Source organism: Biomphalaria glabrata, chromosome 11 (genome assembly GCF_947242115.1).
Source record: "Biomphalaria glabrata chromosome 11, xgBioGlab47.1, whole genome shotgun sequence".
NCBI classification, from domain to species: domain Eukaryota; kingdom Metazoa; phylum Mollusca; class Gastropoda; family Planorbidae; genus Biomphalaria; species Biomphalaria glabrata.
This window is the reverse complement of record NC_074721.1, coordinates 34,700,678-34,726,392: the sequence shown is the minus strand read 5'-3', so window position 1 is coordinate 34,726,392 and position 25,715 is coordinate 34,700,678. Positions and strand designations below refer to the sequence as shown.

Below are 25,715 nucleotides of genomic sequence, written 5' to 3'. Positions count from 1 at the left end.
TAATTGAAAAAAGAAATAATAAAGCATGTATTCATTTAAAACACCGTATATTCGTTGTTTAATTCTATTAAGAAGTTGTACAAACATTATGACTTCAAAGACATTGCTACTTATACGGAGTAATAACTAAATCAAGAGCACTGATATTATTACTTGCAAAAAAAAAAAAAAAGAAACACTACTTTGCATTGAAAAGTCTTTTGGTCAATGTATCTATACAGACTACTCGGTTTCTAAAGGGTTCGGGTAGGAGGACCGCCAACATATCTTAAACCTGGACCCAAAGGTACCCTTGCTACGCCACTGCATTCTAGTTTGTACTGCACATGGTATTTACATCTAATCCTATCACAAGCAGTAAGATTTATAACAAGTGGCTAGACACGTTGGATGAAGTAAATATTAAAGACAATGAGGAAAAAAGTTTAAGAAATTTAAGTCACTGGTTAACATGCATGACTAGATGCATGACGCATAGGACGTAATCATCTTATTTTTTGAAGTAACTCAAGTAACGTCTGTATTTGATAAGATAAGAAGATTTAAAGTAATGCATCACTATAATACAAGAAACACTGCGCTAAATCTTATCTTAGCAATACAAAACCAATCTCTTAATATGTTCAGAGACTTCTGAGCGGCATAAGATACTATCTTAGTCTGCATAATTGGATAAAACCTTATACTAACTGTCACAGATTACATTATAGAATTGTTTGTACATTTCATTTTTGAAAGAAATATAAGCCCTCGACATGAGTCTCGGGATTTAATCCTCAAATTTAGACACTTGTCATTCAAGTCAGGATTTACCCAAGGGACGTAATTAGTATGTTTGAAATATATTGGTTGATTTGAATTTAAACAAAGACATTTTTGAAAAGAGTTAGCGCCAGAGAATTGGCGGTAGTAAGAAAGAAAAGCGAGTCGATAAAATAAGGTTCTTGTAGATAGACACGTTTCTAAGAGCTCTGTTTGAAAAGCCTTTGTAATATGTTTCATGCTCATTGATTTGTAATTTGTACATAAACTGTACTTACGTTATATTTAAATAAAGTTCCAGAGTTTTGTTTTATCAAAGAATTGTCAATTGTGATTCTAGATCTTCATTTTTTATTAACTATTGAATTCAAGTAAAATCCCCGGCATCACAACACATCGTGACATCATACCATCCGAATGTTGTGACACTAACGGTATGTGGCCTCCTTCAGTCGCGAGGCGACTATTGATCATCTCATCAAAACGGGATGAAGGCCTGGGAATTAGCAATGCCTGGGCATTAATGTCTGTGCATTATCTATGGTCGGAAAGATGTCACCCCCCCTTTACCGCGCAGCTGATGTATCCAAAGGAACGGCAAGTGCCGATATAGTTGGGGATCAGCGGCATTGCAGGCTTTGCCAAGGTGTAGCACTAGGTGCTTAAAACTGCCCCATGGGTCACAAACTCCTGGTTTTTCTTCAGAGTTGACTCCCGAAGCTTTTTCACATTTTGTTTTCTGCGTATAGCTGCAATGCAGCAGAGATCTGAATTCAGAGTTATCTTTCTCCTAGGTAGGTAGCCAGCCATGGCTAACGAACCCTTCCTGCCCGAAGCTTACTGAATTACTCGCCATTGCCCCTTTTCCTGTTAGTGAAAACAATTCTGTCTGACCCATTACTTGTTATGAAGCTGTAAACAAAACTTCAAGAATGAAGGGGTTACATCAGACAGAGGCCGAAGTATCTGACCTTTTCAGCCTAGGGTCATGTACTTTTCCTACATGCAGTGGCGTAGCAAGGTACCCGTGGGCCCGGGCTCAAGAATATGTTGATGGGCCCCTTCCCCCCTTTGTATGACAAAGAAATCCAGTAGTTTGTATGTATCAGCACATTTACTAAAAGACATTCCAATGCGAGTTCATGAACACAGCTGACAGATTCATTGACGACCATGTTCAACTACTGTTTAGCACATCTAGTGAATATAATACGCAAGTGGCTGCTTTTGTTGCCTAGCTACGCCACTGAGGCTATTGTACAGTTTGCTCGTATTGAAAAGTCATCATTGTCTCGGCATCGTATGTAATTTAAAAGAAAGATTGTGATAGTTTAATACTGAAGAGTATTTGTTCAGTCAATCCTGCAGACTTCTGGTTATCACAAATATAAAAACTTACAATTGACTCCCTGATTGCAATTTCTTTGGGTAGTTCGTCATCGGCGTTCTCAAAACAATTTCAGAAAATAATGCTAATTTAATCAACTTTTAATTCTCTTTGAGTGCTGTCAACCATGATAGAGAAAAATGGCGCATATTGAATCTCCTTTAGGTGTTGTGCTAAAACTGCATTGCCCAACAAGTCTGTTATCTCGTTTTGAATCTGTGGGTCGAGTTAAAGGGCTGTGTTTTTGTTTTCTTAAGAATGTATGTACTGCTAAGACATTGTCTTTGTTATCCGTGTCACCGAAACGAGGCTCTTAGCGATGTCAGCTAAATTAAAGGTCAAAACTAACATTCACTAGGCGATGAATTACTTTCAGTCAGTAATTGTTAACTTCTTCAATGTGCTCCTTGTTTACACAATCCACCGTTCTCAGTCTTTCATGTTGTCTGTATGTTTGGCAAGCTTGTTGGTGAAGTGAAGTCATTAATTAGAAGGCCTATCAGTTGACGATACGGTTGGAAAACAAACAACATTGATGCTGTGTCAGGGTATAAACCCGAGACCATTGAGACCATCCGAACGACTTTCCAGTGCACATACCAGACGACAAAGCAGCCATTCAAGACAATATTCCACGATAAATGTAATTATCGCTATATCAAATATTTTTGTTATAAACATCCCCCCTGCCCAAAACAGTTACAATAAGTAGCTAAAAAGTCAACATCTTTGAGTTTCCCCCCTGCCCAATACAGTTACAATAAGTAGCTAAAAGGTCAACATCTTTGAGTTTCCCCCCTCCCCAATACAGTTACAATAAGTAGCTAAAAGGTCAACATCTTTGAGTTTCCCCCCTGCCCAATACAGTTACAATAAGTAGCTAAAAGGTCAACATCTTTGAGTTTCCCCCCTCCCCAATACAGTTACAATAAGTAGCTAAAAGGTCAACATCTTTGAGTTTCCCCCCTGCCCAATACAGTTACAATAAGTAGCTAAAAGGTCAACATCTTTGAGTTTCCCCCCTGCCCAATACAGTTACAATAAGTAGCTAAAAGGTCAACATCTTTGAGTTTCTCCCCTGCCCAATACAGTTACAATAAGTAGCTAAAAAAAGTCAACATCTTTGAGTTTCCCCCCTGCCCAATACAGTTACAATAAGTAGCTAAAAAGTCAACATCTTTGAGTTTCCCTAAGTAAACAAACAGAATATGATGTTTCTTTTTTTTTGTTTCATACCTACTTTAAGTCTAAATCTAGATACCTTATTGGTAATGGAAAAATGAAAAACAAATGCTAATTTTTAAAAAAGAAGAAAAATAGGTAATACTATCAGCCGTTTAATTAACATAGAGGGAAAAAAACAAAAGAAAGATTGGGAGTATGGGACCCCAACGTCAACACCAACGCATTGTCACCACATTACAATGAACCTGATGTAAGCAGTTCCTTACACTGACTCTAGGTGAAAACACGGGTTAATGTTTTGAAGTTACTATAAAGTTTGATATGACGTTCAGGATATTTTAAAGAAACTTTTTAATTTGTTAACCATTTGTTACAAAATATCAGTGCAGTGCAGGCCACAATTGGTCATTAGTCATGGGATCAGGCATTATGAAACCCCAACGCGCCTTTAGATTTTAGTCCAGATATTGTATGTAACTACTAAGTATTTTATGGAGGCATAAGGTAGAGCTTATGCTGCCCTGGCCCCACGGTTGTTTCACCATCGAGTGGGGCCATATACGTCCAGATATTGTATGTAAATACTAAGTATTTTATGGAGGCATAAGGTAGAGCTTAAGCTGCCCTGGCCCCACGGTTGTTTCACCATCGAGTGTGGGCCCTTATATGGTCGTGGGCCCAGCTTCATTGAACCCCTTCGCGCCATTGATGCTACGCCCCTGCCTACATGCACATTACAGACAACATCACCGCAAATGATCGTCGATCTCATGAAATCGAGCCCCTACGACAGTGTTTCCCAAACGTATGTGTACCCCCCCCTTTTTTTTTTGTAACATAGAGTACCCCTCTACCCCACCCCCCAAATCACACTTTAATTTATTAACAAAACGTAATAAATGGATATTTAAAAAAAAATCAGCATAGTTAATGAGGTGCAACGCGTTATCTTCTCCAAAGTCTTCCCGTACACCTGGGAGTACGCGTACCCCACTTTGAGAAACACTGCCCTACGGGTTCACAGTGCAGTGTGGCCGAAGTTTCGAGAGGCCGTGGTTTGTGCACCGCTAAGAGAATCATCTTTTTTAAACCGTCTATTAACCTCTTCATTTTCTTACTGCTGGTCTTCGGCAGACGCAGAAAGTTTCACGTGGGGGGGGAGGGGGGGGCAGACATAGATCTATAAGGCGCCAAACATTCTTCGCTGTCAAGCAAAGAAGAAACCATTCGTCGGTTCTGCAACATCTTCACACACACATGCACACCACCAGGAACATCATTTTTAAACTAACTAATGTTTTATTTTAAAATGACTTTTGGATAAAAGAAACAAAGAGAGGCGTGAGAAAGTGTGTGTGTGTGTGCGTGTCAGAGAAAGAGAGATAATATTTCAGAACATTCTTATTCCCGCCCGCACTAAAATCCTATTACTCAGGTAAAAACAAAACTAGGGCACATCGACCTGTTGACCTAAATACGATTTAATTCCCTTGGTTTGTGCTTGATCAGTTAATTTGACAAATATAAATATTACATAGGTCTAGAGTCAAGGAGTTGATCGGTGTAAACATGAGCCTGACTAGCCCTTTCATAAACTTGGCTTGGTGAGATAGGCTTTCTCGGTGTAGGTCTTTTTATTTGAAAGCACATATTATCCGAAGACATTCAGCTTTTATTTTTTTAAATCTTTAAAATAAGGTGGCAAGATAAAATAACCAATGAGGAAGTGCTACGAAGAGCAAGGTGCCAGGGACATCCGCTGTGTTATCAGCTGCAGATGCCTTGGCTGGCTTGGCCACGTTTGTAGAATGCCAGTAGGTCGACTTCCACAGGACATTCTGTATGGATGGTTGGTTGCCCACTTTTACGGTACCGTATACGGATGTATGCAAACGCGACATGAAGCTCTTCAAAATAGACACTTGCAACTGGGAAAATGTGGCACTGGATAGATCCACATGGAGAGAGAGCATAAAGCAAGGGTCTCGGATTGCAGATCTATGCCATACACAACAGAAGCAGAAAGAAGGGTGAAAAGGCAACGGCACCTGGTGATTACATATGCCCAACCTGTGACCGCAGCTGTGTATCAATGATTGTCCTCTTTAGCCACACAGGAAGTTGCAAAGGGAAAAGATCGTAAAATGCCACAGATATTATCCGAAATAGATCTAGATCTAAATTACTGATATCTGATATCATCTTTTATTCTAATATTAATACGCTTTGGCTTTTATATGACACACTCACACTGACATCATTAGCCTACTTGTAAGAGGAAGCGTGATCGAAGAGAAGTTAAATTTATTATGATATAGATATATTAAAAGACAATTGAAAACACAATAGATCCAGATATATTTAATTATAGTATAAATTATAGACATAATCCCATGTCTAAGTCGGGCTTTGCTAGATCTAGGTCTAGCTAGATTTTTAGATCTAGATATAGATTCTATATCAAATTATCAAGTCTAAAGGTGCAATAGCTCGGGGCTAGCTAGCCATCAGCATCGGATCAGTTCAATATGAATTATATGGTGTGTTTGTTCCTTTGTTGTTTTCTTGTGTATGTGTGTGTGTGTTGATTCAGATTTATATTTCGTAAACTAGTCAAAATGAACTGTGCATAGGCCTACTAATTACTATTCTTATTATTTTTTTTCTCAAATGCAAATCGAATGAATGAATGAAATATATCTATATCTAGTTCCTTTTAGATATGCCTATTCATGATACATATACCTCATCAAGAGGTCTAGATCTATAAGTATAAGTACATCTAGCTAAGAGTTAGATCTAGATCACGAAAAGCCTGGTAGTAGCCTATAGTAAAATATATATGACATTTGTTTGTAGGCCTAAATGTATAGTTGTAGTGAGCCTATACTCTAAAGGTAATTGGTTTATCATTTAAGCAAACAAAAACAAAAAAAAAAGACGGCAAAGATTCACTAAAAGAAAAATAAACTGTTATCTACATTGGATTTTCAACAAAAGAACTAAATTTAAGTAAATCATCATACAACAAAGGTCAGAGATCAATCTTCATAAGAAGGACTAAGATGTAGTTCAATCTTCAAGTTACTAGACCTATAATCTACTTTTTATGTTTTATACTATCGTTTAATTCCTTTCATTCTCAACATGTAGGTAAAATATGTAAAAAAAAATTTAATTTAAAAAAAGGCAAAAAAAAAAAAAGGCCCAAAAAAGAGGCCAAGAAAGAAAGCTCAAAAAAAGAGGCAAAGAAAAGAGGCATTGAGCCCAAAGATACCCGGCATGATGGAAAAGCTTAGTGAAAAGCACAAATGTTTCCTAAAAAAAAAGAAAGAGAAAAAAAAATTTAAAACTTAGTCTAGATTTAGATCTATCGTTATCTAGATTATTCTAGATCTATAATTTAGTAGGCTATAATAGATAGAGAAATCTAAGGTCTACCCCTCTAGCATTTTGGGGGGAGGGGGGATTTAAAAAATCGACATGTTCTAGAATTTTCTAAAAATCGTTTACAATATGAATATAGTCTATGTAAATAAATAGACCAAGATGGATCTTGATACAATGATAGTGTAGGCCTAGATGCCTACAAGAAGAAAAGGTTATAGTGACATTGAAGAGGCTGCGCGTGCTACCAGTGGATTGGATGACTCTTGATAAGTCTTGATGTTACAGTAATTTTGAGTGGTCAGTTATATCTCGATCTAAATATAGATTGTAGTGAATCAAATATAGATAAACTCTAGTATATGATTATTGATATCAATTATTAATTATCATTATAATCATCTTATCTCTAGATATCGTTTCTAGAATTTAGTGATGCAATTTTAATAGAAAGGAAATGTTTAGAAAGTACAAGTTTTCTTACCTGTTGGCTAAAATAAAATCGAGCCTCTTTAAGTACAACACAACTAGATTTAGTATAATTTAAAAACAACTATAAATCAAAGAGTCTAGACTCTATATACACATTGCGACACCGGTATCCAGTCGGCCTTAGCTTCCTAGTTCACATCAAACGTCCCAATGTCAAGGCCATTGGATAAATGACCTTAGAGTCTTCAATCCGCGAAGTGAGTAAACAACCCCAAAAGTCGACAAAGACAATAAGTTCACCGATGTTTTTATTGTTTGTTTATTTCAAAATCTATTATTTTACAGAAAGCGTTAAGAATAGAATAGATCTAATCAAGAAAATACTTTTACTAAGCACTGCTTATGTATTAGGTATGAGTCATGACGACGCTAAGGCTAAGGCCAAAGGCTAAACAGCTGGTACAATAAATAATAATAACATAATGAATTAGATCTAGATTCTAGATTTTTAGATCTACCCCCGATTAAATCTTTGACCCAAATAAGCATACTAATATGCTGCATAGATAATACATATTCATCGCTTTAATGAAGTGTTTGGCATTCAACGATCCCCCAAAAGATTAGACTTAGACCTATTTGTTTAGCGTTATAGTTATAAACAAATCCTTGAGACGAAATTGAACTAGTTAGCACTGTCAAGGCCGTTATTGAACAAGGTCAAAGTTATTCTCTCTTTCCCGTTTAGCAATAGTTGCCAACTCTGTCAATCTTAAAAAGTGTCAGTAAATTTTCAGAGAAAATAGATATAGGCTATGTGAGCAATATATATATACACAAGAGTGTAAAAAATATACTTTTTAAAAAAAATACCTCTTTTATACAACATATAGAGCGAATGTTTTTCTCTTGAAAACTTATGAATGTTATTTTTTTTTTAAAAGCTAGCTTTTTATAGTCACTCTTCGTAGATAAAAATCTCAATCTCCATCAGCATTAGTATAGTTTAGTGAGAAAGTCACCTCCTGAGGTGAAATTAATGAAAGAAAAAGGTTGAAGTAACAATTCACGTTAAAGAACAATTGGCCTCTTAATCAAACTTTACCCCTGAGTGGCCTAGACCTACTTTTAAAACTAGGTTATTATAATGTAGCCGATAAAGCGTTACACATGTCAAAATTAAGTACATTAACCCATCATCTTCGTTCATCCACGTAGAAATCTATGCTAAACGGATCGTATATACGCGACGTATTTACCCCCGCCCCTTCCCCCCCCCCCCTCTGCAACATCGCTTTTCTAAGCCACATAGAGGCACTCCTGACACAGTGTAAGCCTATACGAGCCGCCGCTGACTAAACAGTTGATTAAGCTTTCAAATATTCCCCGTCATACACTGAGGACATCTTGGGATCGCATGTACTATAACTGTTGAATATTGGTGTGGGAACAAAAGAAAGAAAAACCTTGATTAAAAATCTCATATTTGACCTAGTTATCTTCGGAGGCCGGTCAAAAAAAAAAGGCGGGAAAGACGTTCTCTTAAAGGTGCTCTTGGAACTTATCTACGCTGACCAACGTTAATATTTTCTTAACAAATCATCTTAATTCCAGTGCACAACTTAATACATTAGCACGTAAACTCGTAACATCTAATGTGCACAGCGGCATTAGATCAAGATGAAATTTAGCCCAATTATTTTTTTTTACCTGACAATACAAGAATAAATTTTAATTTGTTATTGTTGTTATTATAAAAGTATCTTGTATGTTTTTCTTCTTGCCTCTTGTAGCTCCCAATGAACTATATTGGTAATTAATTAAAAAAAAAATTGGTATCTCGAACAAGGGAAAGAATTTGTACTTGACTGAGGTGGTGGTATAAGCTGAATTAGTTCCCATTTATAAGTCGCAGCTTTAAAGTTTGAAACAAACTTTCATAACCTCGAACTAGCAGAGTGGTTAGAATGTCCGATTGAGTCAAGAGTTCTAATTCAGGTCGTCCCCCTTTATTTAAAACACGATTATGGTCAAATTCACCCAAATATCCCTTTCTTTCTCCCCCCCCCCCTTTTCCCAACTATTCCAGACAAGTGATAGGATCGTAGCATATTGAGAAAGCTAAAAGCATGAAATAGCGCTAAAACAAAAAACAAATTGTTAAAAATATTTCTAATCGCACAGATTTACTTGGGGGAGCTACCACCTTCTACCGTGATGGCGGATAAGGGAATGACCCTTAGCTGCGAATACCAAATAATCAGCCGCGGACCAACTGGTTTGCAGTCATGGAGGATAAGGTGGAGTATTCCAGTGGTTAGAATATTGACTAAAAACGTCTAGGGAAATGATTGCGAAAAGCGAGTATAGGGCGCTCTAACTCTAAACCTGGGTAGATGAAGCTCGTTAGGGATAACAGTTCATCTAGGAGAGAAAACTCAGAAAATAAACACCTGCAGCCTTGCAGATGATCTTGGATGATCAAAGGCTATGGGAGCACACCCAAAAAGAAAAAGCAGGCTGAAGTCGAAGTTAATGGGCCCACATTGACACACTACCTCATCTATGTTAAAGATTAGAACGAGGAAGAAGAAGCACAGATTTATTGTTGTTGGTCTAGAACTCTAGATCTATTACAAACTTAATTACATGACTGATCCAAAGTAAATGAAACAATATACACTTCGTAGAGATTTGTTGTTATTTTAAAGTATTTAAAAAAAATGTTTTTCTTGTCTGCTCTTGTAACTCCCGGTAATAAGCTCGTCTGGCAGTTACAACAAAAGAACATTTTTGTCATCCGTGGGGAGCCGTGGGTCATGCGCTGCAGTTGTCTGTGAGGAAGTCCATGCAAGGAACTTCTAAACAAGAGTGTAAATAAATAAATATATATGTCTGTGGGCGTAACTTGTTCTCACTTCAGTCGTGCACTGCTTCTGCACATCTGACCTTGTTTTGCCTGACAGTGTGCACTGCAAGCTTAAAATCTATTATATTATTATATATATTACAAGATCTTCGGGGCTCGCAAAGACCTTCCTTTAGGGAACAGTACCAGGAAAAAAGAAAAAAAGAGGAAGACAGGGAAAGCGATGGGAGGACAACAAAAAAGAATGGACGGGCCTGCCATTGAAAGAGGTTCTAACTAAGGCAAAAGATAGAGAGGAATGGAGAAAGATGGCCGACGAGTCTTGCATGGTGCCCCAACGGTCTGATAGACTATGGGATAGGCAAAGGTAAGGTAAAAAATGCACTGCAGGCAGATAAGTTTTCATAATGTTTGTCTCTGGCCGCTTTCCAAAGCTAGAGACCAGGCTCAACGATATTCTCACAAATGTAAAATGTTTTGGGTGTCATATAGACCTTATATTACAGACGTTACTTCAGAAAAGAAGATAATTAATTACGTCCCTTAAGATTTGGAGAGAATTTCATTTGCAGGTGGGGGAGGGGGGGATAGCACCATCAGGATATTAACCTGAGGCCACCTGGACCATCCAAACGACAGTCCAGTGCGCATGCGCTTTCTAGTGTGTCCTTGAATGGTTCTGCCCAGCCTTCTAAAATAGGACTACTGTGCTCTTGCTTTGGGACTCGATCTAATAATAATAATAATAAGACTTGTCTTCGAGTCCGAAGATTAATAAGGAATGCAGTATTTCCCGTGGCTACGCAGCCCCAGCTGTGACCTACATATTTTGCCACATCCAGGGCAAGCATAACTATCACTAATTGTAGTTGAACTTGCCCAAGGTCTGACTTCTTGCAAAATTTTAAGATCATTACTCTTACGCGTTCATTTATTTGTAAAAGTTATCTGTTTCTATGGCCGACGGTTAACGAGAGTGTTAACTAACCGTCTTGACTTTCCCAAACTTAGCCTTAGTCAGTTACCCATAAAAATCCAGTAATTCAAAATCCCAGTCCTCACTGAGATTCGAACCCTGGACCTCTAGGTTCAGAAGCCAATGTTTTATCGCTCAGCCACCTAACATTTATTCACTCTTGATATATTCCGACCGTCAATCCGAAGATCTTTGTGTATTAGTCCCAGTTTTATTCAGAAGAGTAAACTTGGAACGACAAGGTCAAACATAGAAACTGATCGCGTGTGTTACGTCATCCAGTAAGTGGAGAAGCTGGTCGCGAGGTAAAGCTAGGTGGTCCACTCACTGAACTACAATCAAGGAGGTCTTTTGTGTCTAGGTTGTGAGCAAACACCGAGGAATCGTTTGATATCTTTATAAAACAACGATATATTTGAACTGTTCATGCAAATATAATTAGGTCCGCTGGACACTAGGGGATACATGAAGTTCTTATGTCATATAGAAACATGTGAATTGAACAACGGCTGCCCAAGTGTGCATCGTTAACACTTGTTTACAGTATCTTATGAAGATGTTACTTCAACACAGAAGATGATGACGTAATAGTGCTAGGTCACGCCAAACTAGTGGATTTTTCATTATCCTCTTTGACTAACGCCCCCTTGAAATTAAGTGAGTTTTTCTATTTGGGCCAAGAGGTATCATTCATTGAGACTAATCAAGAAAAATGACAAGAAGTTTCGAAAGGGTTTATGCTGGTGCCCTTCTGTTCCCACTAGATGAGGAGTTTCGAATTTTAGATAACGCCCTCTGCACCGAGTCATTTTTTTGGACAACAAAAAGTGAAATTATATTAAGGTTATAAATATTATTATTTTTTTGTTTGTTTGTAATGCTCTTTCAATTATTTTGTTTTCCTCAGTTAAAAAAGAGTAGCTTTCTGGACAAGTTAACTTACAAGACAACGTATAACACCCTTAATTTATGAAAAAAAAAAAACAACAACACACAAATTAGAACAATACATATCTCAGTCAATTCTATATAAGAAGACATGCCAAGACAACAATGTTGATTTAGTCAGTAAATTCAATGCTTTATTAAAAAAAAAACATCCAATTTTTTTTTGTTTGGACATGATTATATAGGTATGTGACATGTATGAAGATAAAAAACAGCCAGGAAACAGACAACAGCTAGCACTTCTAAATGTCAACAACATGAAGGGTGGCATTGAAGACAACACACAGGTCAAAGTTCAACTTTCTAGTGCCAGGAATCATGGTCCACCCAGGGCAGTGCCTAGTCCTACAAAGTGCCCCCCCCCACTTTGTTTTTAAGTTATTTACAAACAAAGCTACATTGAAATGGTCTTAAAACTGAAGGTCAATATTTCTGTCTAGCATACAATGTACAAGCAAATATTATGACTACTTTGTTCTGTTTGAAAGTTTTCAATTAGTTTTGCCTGCAGACCAATTTGTCTTGCTTTTTTTTATAGCAGACTTTTGTTTTGTCCAATGAGTCAACAAGACCAAAGTAATGAAGCAGGTTACAAGAGACGGAACACATCCAGGAGACTATGATAAGAATGAAACCAAGACACTAGGCAGACATTCAAGACAAACACAAGAGTGTATTGCTGAGCTCCAAGCTCTGGAGATAAATAAATAGTTTCATTGGATAAAATATGCAAGAGAAAAAATAAATCACCATTGGCAACCAGCCACAACAGGACACCATATGTTACTGAGAATGTTTCTAATAATAAGTAAATGAGGGCAAAATAGTTAGGGGAAAAATAATTATTTAAACTACAATAATAAATTAGTTAAACTACAATAATAAATTAGTTAAACTACAATAATAAATTAGTTTAACTACAATAATAAATCCTCAATTTCCTTCTCCATTAATCATGACTATGCTTAATTAATAGTACTGCCTACACTAGGGCAATAGTTTTTTTTTTGTGCGCTTGATTTAACCAATGGAATAAAACTTACTTTTACTGGCCAGCCATGGTCTGCTAGGAAGTTTAGTGACTACTGACATTATGTTGACCACAAAGGTGTGAACCCAGTTATTTGAAAACAAACAAAAAAAAACTTCCGATTTTTTTTTAAAGCAAAAAAGACATTTAAAAAAAAAAATTCTAAAAATAAAATAAAACATTTCTGGCGATGACAAAAAAAACCTCAAGTGCAATATCTTATGGCTTAGTGACTGATTGCAGAGACTGAGATAAGCATCACTTCCATAATTTGTAAAATATTATGCTTTGCAGTTAATTTTGTGAGTGTGAGAGGAATGCTTCTATAGACTTTACTCAGTAGGGGTGACAGCTACAGAGCATGCCCAAATAATTAGTAGATTTCGGGATCTACAGGCCAGCCGCACGCTGGGTAATAATTGTGTGGGCAGCACATATATCAGCACCTCTGCCAAATACTAGGCAGCTGATTTAATCCCAGGGCCTTTAGCTCAACCAAACCACCCCAATGTTACATGTAAACAGTATCTAATAAAATTATATCAACTTATCTAACCCATACTGTGAATGGAATAAGTGAATATCTTGACCCAAGACAATGCCTAAGCCCCGTGCTTATAAAAAGAGCCGACATTCTCAAAATAGCTGGACTACAAATGTTGACGTAGTGTGAAGATACGCTTGAATAAATCATTTCCTTAATTTCACATGAACTCTTTCAAAAAAAAAAAAAGATATCCATATTAACATGAGTGTCATAGAAGCATACTAGGTCTAAAAGTATAAGAACAACAACAAAACTTCCAGGATTCACTCCCATATGAACATGACCACTATACATAATAAATGCAAAATACAATACAGAATAACTTCAACCAGGTCAAGACACCAAGAAAGAGTGACATAGAAAACTGCAGCCCAAGAAACCCAGAAAAAAAAAAACAACTTAAAAATAAAATTAATGTCATTGTGCACATTGTTTTCTGACTCACAGATCAAAATATATATTGAAGAAATAACAAGAGTACAAATTTGAAACTGATGTTTAAACTATCACACCAACATCTCTTAGTGTTAATATATCTCTGTCTAGATCATGTGTTGAGAGAGAATACAGCCATGCCCCTGTATATCAACAAGTTTTACTGTTCAGCAACAATATTTAAAAACAAATATTAATTTATATAATTTTTTTCTTCTTCTTTTCGTATCTCCCTTGTTTACTAAACTGCTTACAAAATTATTAAAACACTTGTAATGAAATAATCAAGTCTAAATAAGTAACAAATAGATATATATATATATATATATATGATTTATAATGAAAGGATCACTTTAGATATTTAATTCAGATATAAAACTACTGATACTTTATGGGCTACCATACTACATCCATATTTCCAAAGCTTGTTTTGTTCACACAGGCTGTTTTTTTATTTTGACATTACTGGTACTTAGAGAGAATCTGTTATTCATTTTAATTAAAAAGAAAACGTGTTTGATTTTTCCTATCCTACAGATTATTACAAATGAAATTAATAATGTTGCAATGTACAGGTACAATCTCGTTCTAGCTTAGTTTCAGCCTGCATCTGGTTTATTGAACGCTTGTTTCCCAACTGTTTCCCTATGTATACAATTAAATTTAATTCTAACAGTGACAGGAATTCTACATGGCACTTGTCTTAAATACAAAAACATATCAGATGTTTTAACTCTATTCAGCACTGGGTCAGGACTCAATTCAAGTTTAAAAAAAAATAAAAAATTCTTTAACATAAAACAAAAAAATGTTCAGCATTAAAAAACACTGTTTTCCATCCAGACTTAAAGATGAGATCTGAAACAGTTTGATAATTTACATGTAAATCAAAACAAAAAAAAAGTTTACCTCACATTTAGAACTACACATGTTCATCAAAACAAATAAAAAGTTTACCTCACATTTAGAACTACACATGTTCATCAAAACAAAAAAAAAGTTTACCTCACATTTAGAACTACACATGTTCATCAAAACAAAAAAAAACGTTGACCTCACATTTAGAACTACACATGTTCAACACAGTGGGACAAGAAGAGAGGAACATCTACGCTATCAATGTACAGACTGGTACAAAAAACCAGAAGTGTAGTAGAAGATATGAGAGACTGGTATGAACACAAACATCAAATATAGAGGAACATAGTGTAAGGTGGAACAGTATCAAAACATTTTGTTTTGTTTTTTTCTTATTTATATACAATAGTGTGTTGTAGCATAGGTCAAAACACATCTATGCCATCCATAAGCATAGAGAAAAAAAAATTTATACACAAGTTTAAATTTATCAAAAGTGTTCAATCTTAACAATCACATGGACACAATAAGTCATTTCTACACAATCTTGCGACATTCATTTTTGTTTTTATCTCTGCAATCATTACCATATAAAACAATGTTTTCATGTACAGATATATATATATATATATATATAAGTGCATTAGGCAAACGCTATGCTCTCATGTGGTAAATGGTCATATATACTTCACATTTTCAACTTAAATTAATTAGAAATAAAATGTACACCATTGCTAGCTACAATATATATATTTATAAATATATACATACAAATTAAAATGCACATTTCAATGAAACTTAAGACTGTTTTTGTTGTTATTTGAACAGTTAACTTAGGCAATTTGTGGCACTGACAAAATGGCAGCAAAATATCTTCTGCTTCAACTGTATCAGAGTTGTCTCTCTTGGAAACAAAAATCCATAAAAGAAAAGTAAAAAAAAAAAAAAAAGATCCAATCCAAGCTGCTGTTTATGGCATCTAGTTCAAAAAAAACTTAAAGTAACGGACGGCAGAAAACAAAAATTATGGGGCATCATCGGGGAACATGTCAAGCCAACGGCTCTCAAAGAATTGTCGCAGTTTGAAGCCAGCCTGGCCAACATCTGAATCATCCTCATTAAAAGTTTCACAGTTGTTGAATATAAGCCGCATGTCTGCAGCAAATTCCTGTCTGTGTTTGTACCTGTATTTAAAGAACAGAAAAGAATTTAAGAGAAACATTCAAATCATACATTTATAAATACCGGTATCATTGTCATTTTAGCTCTTGTGTTTATGTTTGTAATGTGATCACAGCGCCTTGAGCCTACATTTTGTTTGTTAACAGCGCTCTATAAATTAAATTATTATTAGTGCAAACAAACGATCAGATGGTCAACTGACTATATTGGTAGAGTAAAATGAATAATGAATGTAATATACTGCTCCAACATTTTGACTTTGTGATGCATAAGAATAAGATGCATAAAGCATAAGAATTTGAGTTCAGAGGGTCATAAAACAATGTGGAGTACCACAACACAAAATTGTTTATCTAAACTATAACATCTAACAGTCTTGATTGCAAACTCACTCTTTGGATTTGATCTTTCCTCTGGCTGTAGCAAAGTCCATTGGAAACTTAATATACTTCTTATAGGATGGAAACTGCTTCTTGTTAACAGGTTTCAGAAAAGGCCAACCGTCTTCATGCTTCTCTAGCTCTGACAACAGCTTCCTGTTAAAGTTAATTCAATTAATTACTAACCAATTTTCTTAAGACTACAAACTTTCTTCAAAGGGATGATTTAGGAGTGATTACTTGCACATGAACTTTGAAACCAGCATAAGTTTTCAAAGCAGGCTTGGGTTATTAAGGTTTTCTATTGGTTTAAAAGAGCCAACAAACTAAGTGTTCACAATTCTAGAAGACAAGTTTCAAATTGAATGACTACAATGTTTATAGGTTTCAAATCAAATGACTACAATGTTTGTAGGTTTCAAGGCAAATGACTACAATATTTGTAGGTTTCAAATCAAATGACTACATTGTTTGTGTGTTTAAATTTTCACACTTATTAATTGAATAAAAATAATAAAATTAAGAAGACCACAATAATTTTTTTTTCTTTGCTTCATATTTACATAAAGGTTTAGTGTTAATTAAAAACATGGAATCTTCTGGATCAATAAATTCTGGATCTACATAAAAATATATCAGTATTTATTTTACTTTTTGTTAAATACATTTATTAAATCAGATAAAGTTGCATAGATATTTATTTCTTCCATTTAACAGCCTGTATAGGTCTACTCACCCACAGATGATCAGATCTTTATTATTAGCTTGATTATCCTCATTCTCCTCTACCGCGCCATTCAACTCCTCCACTTTCTCTTGGCTTTTCTTCTCTTTCTTTTCCTTTTTCTCCTTTTTCTTCTTGGGAGGCGGAGGGGAAGTGAGGTCCTCCTCTTTATCCTTCCTCTTTCTTTTCTTCTTGTCTGCCCCTTGCTGCTGAGGAGTCTCCTGAGACTTGACTGAATTCTTTCTGGCAGATTTCTCTGGGCTGCTGCTGCCAAAAGATACTGGGGGACTGGTGTGGCAGGAGGAGGATGACGCCATGCTCATCTCTTCAGCATCGATGGGCTCTTCTTTAACCACAAGTTTGGTGATGGAGATTCTCTGTACTGTCGGCAAGCTCTCCTTGCGTTTTTTGGAACGTTTTGAAGAGCCCTAGTGATAACATAGACAAAACCATATAATTGTACTAAAGAATAATTTAAATTGCCTAAAGTAACAAAATGTGAAAAAAAAAAATATTCCCATTTGATGTTATAGGCAAAAAGGAGTAATTTTGTTTTAATACAACTCTTTCCATCATTACATAAAAACTATGAAGGTACACACACACATGACTAATGGCAAAAATCACCTTTTCATTGACACAGTTACAGCACTGCCATCTCTTAGGCATGCGAGGCAGCGGTGGATCCAGGCACTCCAAGTGTATGTGTCGCGGACATTTGCTGCAGCCAACTATCCTGCCACCAGGAGCACCACACACTACACAATGAGGAGTCCCACTGGCCTAAATAAAAACAAACACCCTATTGTACAAAAGTTGGGTCGACAGATCTAGTAAACTCTAATGATCATTCCATGAAAACATTATTGACAAAATACTGTACTGCTTAAAATATTTCAAATAAGAATAGTTAAATATAAACCAACAACTCTCTTTTCTCTATTTTAAAACATTATTATAACAAGAGAATTTCCAAAAATAAAATAAAACATGGTAAACATATCGACAACAAAAATTTGCATCATCCATTTTTAAAAAATAAAATTAAGAATAAAAATGAATAGGCTGATCACTATTTGTTCAAAATAACAAAGAAGGTGTCAAAGTTTACCTTAATAAATAGGGAGTTTAGATTTAATAATTAAATGCTCATATTTCAGTTATTGTTTTGTACTTTTATATGTTAAAGAAAAAAAAAGACACACAGTACGTGACACCATTATTATAAAAATGTTTCTTTAACTCTTTCTTTCCTAATTAAGGATACCATAATTGATTTGGCCCCATTAAATTTAATAAATTTATGGTTTTATAAACTTTAATTTGTGTTATATAAAAAGAGCATGCATCTTTCTATATATAAAAAGAGCATGCATCCTTCTATAATTCTATTTGAAAAGTAATGTTTTCTGATAACAAACAAAAATGCAATTGAAGATTAATCATAACAGGGTAGAATGTGAAAATGTGAAAAATGAACAATTCTGTCAGAACATGGAAAATAATTACGAAGATAAAGAGTTAATTAAAAAACTTGGCATAGAGGATTTAAAATAAACATAGCAAATGAAGAAGGAAAGAAGACCATGAAATCAAAGCCTTAATCAATGCAAAATGCCACTGCATAAAAGTAAAATTAAAACTTACTTTGGAAACACATTCAAAACAATACCAGTCACCATCAGGGATATTATCCATTTTTGGCTGAAACACATAAAATGAAAAAATCAAATGTCTACTGCTGCTATATCAAGCCAATAAGCATGATCAAAGGCTGAAAGAAAACTAATGGACCTAAAAGAAAAAGCACATATATAATACTAAAATACTAGCAGGATACAACCCGCAGCTAAGGGTCTTAGTTCATGTATCACTGATCTAGCGCCATGGTCCCTTATATAGCTTATATAAAATACTGTGAAAATGGGTTTACCCAATTTGTTTTAAAAAGTTTCGTATTTCAATAGAGATAAATTTAGGTATTTTTTGTTTATTTTTAGGGACTTCTTGTTGTGGGAGAGACATTTAACATAGACTATGGTTTCCGCCGTGATCTAAGGAACATTCATGCCAATTTTATCAAAGATTTATCAAACAATTTTGATTTCTATTCAGGACATACATACCATACATACTCCATACATTGTGTTTATATATTAGATTGATCTACAGCAGATACACATACATGGAGACAAAGAGCTCTTACCTTGAAACAATAAGTGTGGTAGCCCTTGTCACAACCATCACATAACAGCAGTTCAGCCTCATTGTCATCTTTACTACAAATCTGGCAGGTCTGCAGGAGAAAAACAGGAATCCAATGGTAAGGCACACAGTGAAAGAGAAGGGACCGTCATCCCTTTATCTAAAGTAACAATACGAGCATTGTCTTTCCGCAGGAGACACAATCTTTGCTACAAGCACACAATACTCACCACCCTCATGATGCTCTTCTCCCAGGAGATGGACTTGGCCAACAACTGCGTACACAGACTGAGTTGGGCTGGACTCTCAGAGCCTACCACGGCCTGTCTCCACAGCAACAAACCAGGAGGGATGGACTCGGACTCACCAAAGTCTCCGTCACAGCGTTCATTCTGAGATAAGCTGGACAGGTTTAACTGGACACTGGTCAAGCAAAACAAAATAGGGATAGTGTTTGAGGTGATCAAATTTAACACTGAGTTACAGATGTTTTAAGAAAACTACGAAACCAGTATTCAATAAATACTTTTTTTTGAAAATCTAATAATTAGGTCAAAACTTATGTAAGGTTAGATTAAGCTAGAAAGCTAGACATTGTATTTCAGAAAAATACAATTTGGAGAATGGAAAAATCATCAAAAAGACATTCAGTTTCTCATTCTATCTACAAAAATCTGGAATTATTTCTTACAAAAAAATCCTTAGATAATTGTTGAAATTTTACACCATCTAAATTCTATGAAAATTGAAAATTAAAACTTCTTTGAGGTCCAGCAATCAATAGAGGGAAAGAGCTACTAAGGGTGAAATGTTGCAGAGAATAAGATTAACTCCTTCCTAAGCTTTTCTAATACCAGAAATCCATTAGAAGAGAATGAATCCAGAGATTCTAAACAAAAATCCTCATCTAAACTAACGTAAACTTGATTCAGAAGCCAATAAATGTCAACCACATCAGATTCTAAACAAATTAAGCTAATCACCTTTAAAAACAAAAACTTACCTTCTAATAAGTGGTGGCTTGAGATATCGCCTCTCTATGTTGGCCTCCAGCTCCAGCAGACGTGAGATTGCCACATCCAGGGGATAGCTTTCATTATCAGCCACCGACTTGACTGAGCGATCCACTATTATGATGCTATTGTCTTTGTTGGGTTTCCATCCTTGCTGAAAACATTACAATAAAAATAACATGATAGAAAAATGTTAGTACTAAAGCAAAGACAAGTGACAACAAAAAACAACAACACAGTTATCAGGCCAAGAAACTCAATTCTGCAAAATAAGAAAAGGTAACTGACAGGCTTTGGAATTTAAAAATTAAAATTGTAAGTAAATATCAAAGAGGTTCATCTAACTGATTTTAGAATTTTATCACATTTTTTTTATAACTAAGAAAATATTTATGTGAGACCTGGCTGTTTGACAACAAAACCAGCAACTACACAGCCCACAAGAATTTTATTTAGTTCAATTTTTTTTTTCTAAATGTAAAACATAGTCAACAGTTATGTAGAAAACGCAAAAGTACTCAACAGGACCCGACTAATTTAAAACTATACCATGTTTTTCTTATTATTATTATAGAGACATTTGTAGCTCTGGGCTCCTTTAGAAAAAAAAAAATTATCAAAGATATAAATATATCGGTTGAGAAATGAATATTGGTTTAAATTTTAAAAAAATGAACTCTTAAGCAGCTAAGCTAATTAAAAAAAAAAAATAAATATGAGGGAAAAAAACTAATGGGCTACAAAATTAAAATACAAATCAGAATTGTACAAAAAAGATTCAAACAGATTGCATGAAAAAAAAAGGTAAAACTCAAAACTTAAAAGAAATGTACCTTGGCCTGGAGACTAGCTTGAAATATCCTCTCTTCAAGAGCCTCAACCTCTTCAAGAGCAGCTAATTCTATCTGGTGTAGACACGACACTGACCACCAGTCTGGATCGTCAGGAGGATTGAAGTCATTGATATCACAGCTAGATTTGTCTGTCTGCACAGCCACTTCCTCTTTGGCCCCAGTTGCTGCAGCGTTCTCAACGGCTGCAGCATTCTCTGTGACAGGGACTTTCTCCTCTGCTGGCTCCTCTAATTTAGCCTCACTCTCAGCACTGGGTTCAGTTGAAGTATCGTCTTGACAGTCATCAGATTGTTTCTCTGTTTTGATCTTGACATCAGAATTGTTTTGAGCTGCTCAGATAAATAGACCAATTGTTCAATCTCACTAGTTACAGACATGAGTCTAAAACATCAAATATAACTAAGGTCAATTTTGTCTTTCCCTTTTTAAAATGGAGGCGCAGTGGCCGCATGGTAAAGCACTTGGCTTCTGAACCTGAGAGTCCAGGGATTAAATCATGATGAAGACTGGGATTTTTAGGGTGCCACTGAGTCCACCCAGCTCTAATGGATACCTGACATTAGTTGAGAAACAGTATAATTGGTTGGTCATTGGGCTGGCCACATAAACAGATGACCTTTACATCATCAGCCCCATAGATCGCAAGGTCTGAAAAGTGTCTGAAAGGGAAACTTTACCGTAACTTCTTAAAATGTTTTCTAAAACCTTTGATATGCAGCAAACATGCTGCACATACTTATTTATGCTGCAAATACTTATTTATAAAAGGAAATATTTCTCATTTCTTTTTTTTTTGGTAAAAGCATTTGAACTTTCAAATGGATATGCTTCATCAACTGACATAAGCATTTGCAGTTAATTTAATTTTGTTTATTAATAAAGTCTGATGAACAAATCTATTCCATTATATTTTCCTATTCACACATATTTTTTGTTCTAGAACAGTTGATTTACTGATTTACATCAAGCTTATTCTCTAAATGCTTCTCTTTTTTTTTCTGTCTTATACAATATTTGTTTTTAGCTTTGAGAATAAACTGTCTCTATTACATCTAGTAGGGAGCTATTAGTTGTTAACAAAATAAAAAAAAAAACTTTATAGGGACTATGACTAACATTCACAAATGTATTTTTAAAAAAGTCTTATTTCCAAGCCCATATTCCTTAACTTGATTCCTCACATGAGTCTAGTACTTTGGGCATCACTTCTGTAAACCTAACATAAACAACAGTTCACTTACAAGCATCAGGTGTTGTCTCAGGTTCTGTCTTGACAGTGTCAAACTCACAATGAAGCTTGGCATAGTCCAGGTAGCGGTGGATGCTCCTCTGCAAATTCTTTTCCCTGATACCACGGTTCAGCATACAGGTCATGACCTCTTTCAGCATCGCCAGATCGTAAATTCTCCACCAGCCATGCTGCAATCCTGAATCAAAAGCAGAGAAATGCTTATTTCAAGGGGAGCTAAATCTATGAGCAGAAGTGGTCTCATATGACAGTTTATAAGAATGTCAATAGCACATTGATCCTCTCTTCACTGGATAGGGACAATAATGACAAACATTAATACCATTTCAACTTTCAAGTAAGCAGGACACATCCAGCAGGCTCCAAAGAGCTTGACTTAGCTTGGGCATCCACAATTATTTCAGGTGATATTATTTTGGGAACATGTCATGGGTTTAAATCCATATTACTTTATCTGCATTCAAGGATGTTCTCAAGTCCACCCAGAACTTAAGACACAGAACAAGTTGAGCTTAACATATCATTAGAGCTATTATCTTAACTTGTAATAGACTAAGTACTCTTATGCATATTTTTGCTGGGACATTTAATTAATGGATGTCAGCTTATAAAAATTTTCATTGTCATTTAGTTATTACTCTTTGTTTAAATGTCATTCCATTTATATTTTTAGTCAAGTCTACAATTAAGTCAACAAAAGCTTAAAAGAAAAGCTCTTCTAAAGACTTTGACAATAAGGGACTTACTTTTAGGTATTGGTTGAGCTTCTCCTTGCACTGCCCTTAGCACTTCCCAAGGGTATGAGGAAAGGTTCATATCTGGCGGCGGAGGCACTTTGAATTCTCCCGCCGAGTCCACCCCTGGTGTGCTGCATGGTGTTGGTGAGGGTGATGGTGTCATAGGGCTGTTAAATATGGAGGTAAACAACAAGTCTGATGACAAGAGCCCCGGGTTGGACTGGATATGGGGCAAAAGGACATCAAAGTTGGCATTGGTCGGCGAGTTCATATAGGTTGTGAGTGCAGAGAGTGAAGCAGAGATAGACTGCTGGCTTTGCTGAGACAATGATGGAGACTGCCCTGGAAGCCGCTGGGTCAGCGATAGTTCATCGCAGGGCATTCTCGGCAATATGCTAAACCAAAGTTTGTGATCTACCACTTCAGATGTCACAGCATCATTGTCTTCTGACAATGTCTTTAGTGACGCAGACTTTGTAATGGTTGACAAAGGGGAAGATTTGACACTTTCTGCAGATCTTAAAACATGAGTGGCTGCTTGTTGCAGGAGTTCTGAAGATGAGTAGAGCGGGTCCTTGTCGTTCTTTTCCAGCTTTGGGAAAACATTCTTTGCAGGAGAAAATGACGGAGTTAGCGGCTGTTGTACCGAAGAAGTGGTAAGCGGAGATGAAATGGAGGATGTTGTTACCGGGTTGTGATGAGCAGGGGGAGGAGAGACAATGGATGCCAGACTAGATAGAGTTTCCGAGGCACTGGTTGGACCAAACGGATAGTGAGAGAAATTTGGGTGGTATGGCGACTGTGTGAAGGGGAGGGGAGGGCCTGGAGGAGGTAGAGCGGGCGTCTTGGTGTAGCCAGAGTGCGCTGCAGGGGGTGGCAAGTCCAGCAGGTGGTTGGCCTGAGCAGAGGGGTGGAAAGGAGGGAGAGACTGAGGGTTGACCGGCTTACTGTGGGCAGGGACAGGAGTGGAAGTGATGACAGAACTCTCCAATGGTGCTTGACCTTTAGGTTTGCAGGTCAAGTCTAGCGTGGCGCTGTGTGCTTGCTGAGGTAACTTGGGTATTGCAGAGAATAACAATGACGATGTCAAAAGTGAAGGTAAGCTAGGTGAGACTGTTGGCATGGATGTGAGGATGGGTGTAGATGATGTGGTCACCAGTGTGGAAGTCATTTCGCTATTACTCTCTGACTCTTCCTCTTGGTAAGCCTGCTGTATGGAATTATTCAACAAAGTCACTAGAGTGCCACGGTCCACTCCACCAATCTTAGGCACCTTCAGAATATCTGATACAAAGGCATGTTTATATGTTGCTGGCTCACTTATACTGCCAGAGAGTTCAGGCTTTGAGATGGTTATTGTATTGGTCGGTGATTTCAACATTGGATCATTTTTCTTGTCTAGTGTATTGTCAGTAGCATCCTTAGACGCACTGTTTGTCACCATGGGAGACAACTTGCAAGGCATCATCACATTCTGGCTTGGAGAGTTAGCTATCAATGCCTGTATACTGTCATATGAAGCTAGGTTTTTCTCAGATGAAGCCAGGTTTTTATCAGATGTAGCTAGGTTTTTATCAAATGAAGTAAGGTTTATAGACGTGTATGTTTGAGAGGTGACATGATATGGAAATGAACTCGGTGCCTCATCTACAGTCATACTCGTGGAATCTTCATCACATGAATCAAGTTTAGATTGGTGTATAGACTCAGACATGTCTTCTAGTTTGGAGGCTAGGTTCACCTTGACCTTATCTAAACAAGCAGGAGATAACTCTGTACATATAGTCTCACCCATGAAGTTCTCTCTCTCTTCTTCTCTCGCTGTAGTGCAGTCATCAGCAGTCTTCTCTCCTGTACCACTAACAGCTGGATCACAATTCTCCTTCTTTACCTGCATGACAGTGTCATCACTGCTCTCATCATCAGTGCTGCCTGTGACCTGCTCCTTCACTTCCTCCTTCTTTGCCTGCTCTGCAACATAATCTTCTGGTACTCCGGACTCCATTCCTTCCACATAGACCCCTCCAGTAAGAGGAAGAATCCAGTAGGTCCTCTTGTAGCGATCTTGTCCAATATTGATGGCTCGGAGGCGCAAGGATGCTCTGAAGACCTTCTGCCTGTATGCCGCATGTTGCTGAGAAATGAAACAAAATCGTAAACAAATTAAGTCAACTATCAAAATTGTATTTGCTAAATAGATAAAGATATAGAAGATACTAGTTAAATTTAGAAAACAAAAGAAATCAAAACAATCAATCTTTATAAACACTGGGTTTTAGTGGATTTTTTTTTCTTCTGTTTTTGGGTAAAACAGAAAAAGCATGTATTAAGTAACTATTATTAAGTATTAAGATAAAAAAAAAGTACTAGTTATAATTAGAAAAATAAAAGAAATTAATACAAACACTCATTATAAAACAATTTTTTTTGGTCTGTTTATGGGTAATAAGTGTAAAAAGATCATTTGTAGATATAGAGGTGTCTAGACTATGTAACAACAAAGATGAATGCTGCTGCTAATGAATACAACACTGGACTTATTTAATAGTTTAATT

The 25,715-nt window shown here is 36.3% G+C and overlaps 2 protein-coding genes across 12 annotated transcripts in view; both read right to left on the bottom strand.

Annotated features, from left to right (window-relative positions):
* The window catches only part of LOC106072825 (sialin-like), a 35,470-nt gene extending 27,631 nt beyond the window's left edge, over positions 1 to 7,839 (bottom strand). For 2 of the 3 annotated variants that reach the window (XR_008773609.1, XM_056003816.1), the window contains exons 1-2: positions 7,206 to 7,839; positions 6,612 to 6,652 (exon numbers count right to left, since the gene is read on the bottom strand). Coding sequence is in view for 1 of the 3 variants with exons in the window: in XM_056003816.1 (XP_055859791.1) it covers positions 6,612 to 6,618 (7 nt within the window). In the remaining 2 variants the exon portion in view is untranslated. The remainder of the gene's footprint in view (positions 1 to 6,611; positions 6,653 to 7,205) is intronic. The other variant, XR_008773610.1, reaches the window with a different exon arrangement.
* A 4,219-nt stretch (positions 7,840 to 12,058) lies between these two features.
* LOC106072824 (bromodomain adjacent to zinc finger domain protein 2B-like) overlaps positions 12,059 to 25,715 on the bottom strand; it is a 53,530-nt gene continuing 39,873 nt past the window's right edge. For all 9 annotated transcript variants that reach the window (XM_056045783.1, XM_056045779.1, XM_056045778.1 and 6 more), the window contains 11 exons: positions 23,170 to 25,294; positions 22,416 to 22,601; positions 21,154 to 21,503; positions 20,311 to 20,474; positions 19,538 to 19,730; positions 19,309 to 19,398; positions 18,750 to 18,806; positions 17,730 to 17,885; positions 17,115 to 17,530; positions 16,391 to 16,534; positions 12,059 to 16,000 (listed from right to left, as the gene is read on the bottom strand). In XM_056045783.1, coding sequence (XP_055901758.1) covers positions 15,841 to 16,000; positions 16,391 to 16,534; positions 17,115 to 17,530; positions 17,730 to 17,885; positions 18,750 to 18,806; positions 19,309 to 19,398; positions 19,538 to 19,730; positions 20,311 to 20,474; positions 21,154 to 21,503; positions 22,416 to 22,601; positions 23,170 to 25,294 — 4,041 coding nt within the window. In that variant the 3' untranslated portion in view covers positions 12,059 to 15,840. The remainder of the gene's footprint in view (positions 16,001 to 16,390; positions 16,535 to 17,114; positions 17,531 to 17,729; positions 17,886 to 18,749; positions 18,807 to 19,308; positions 19,399 to 19,537; positions 19,731 to 20,310; positions 20,475 to 21,153; positions 21,504 to 22,415; positions 22,602 to 23,169; positions 25,295 to 25,715) is intronic.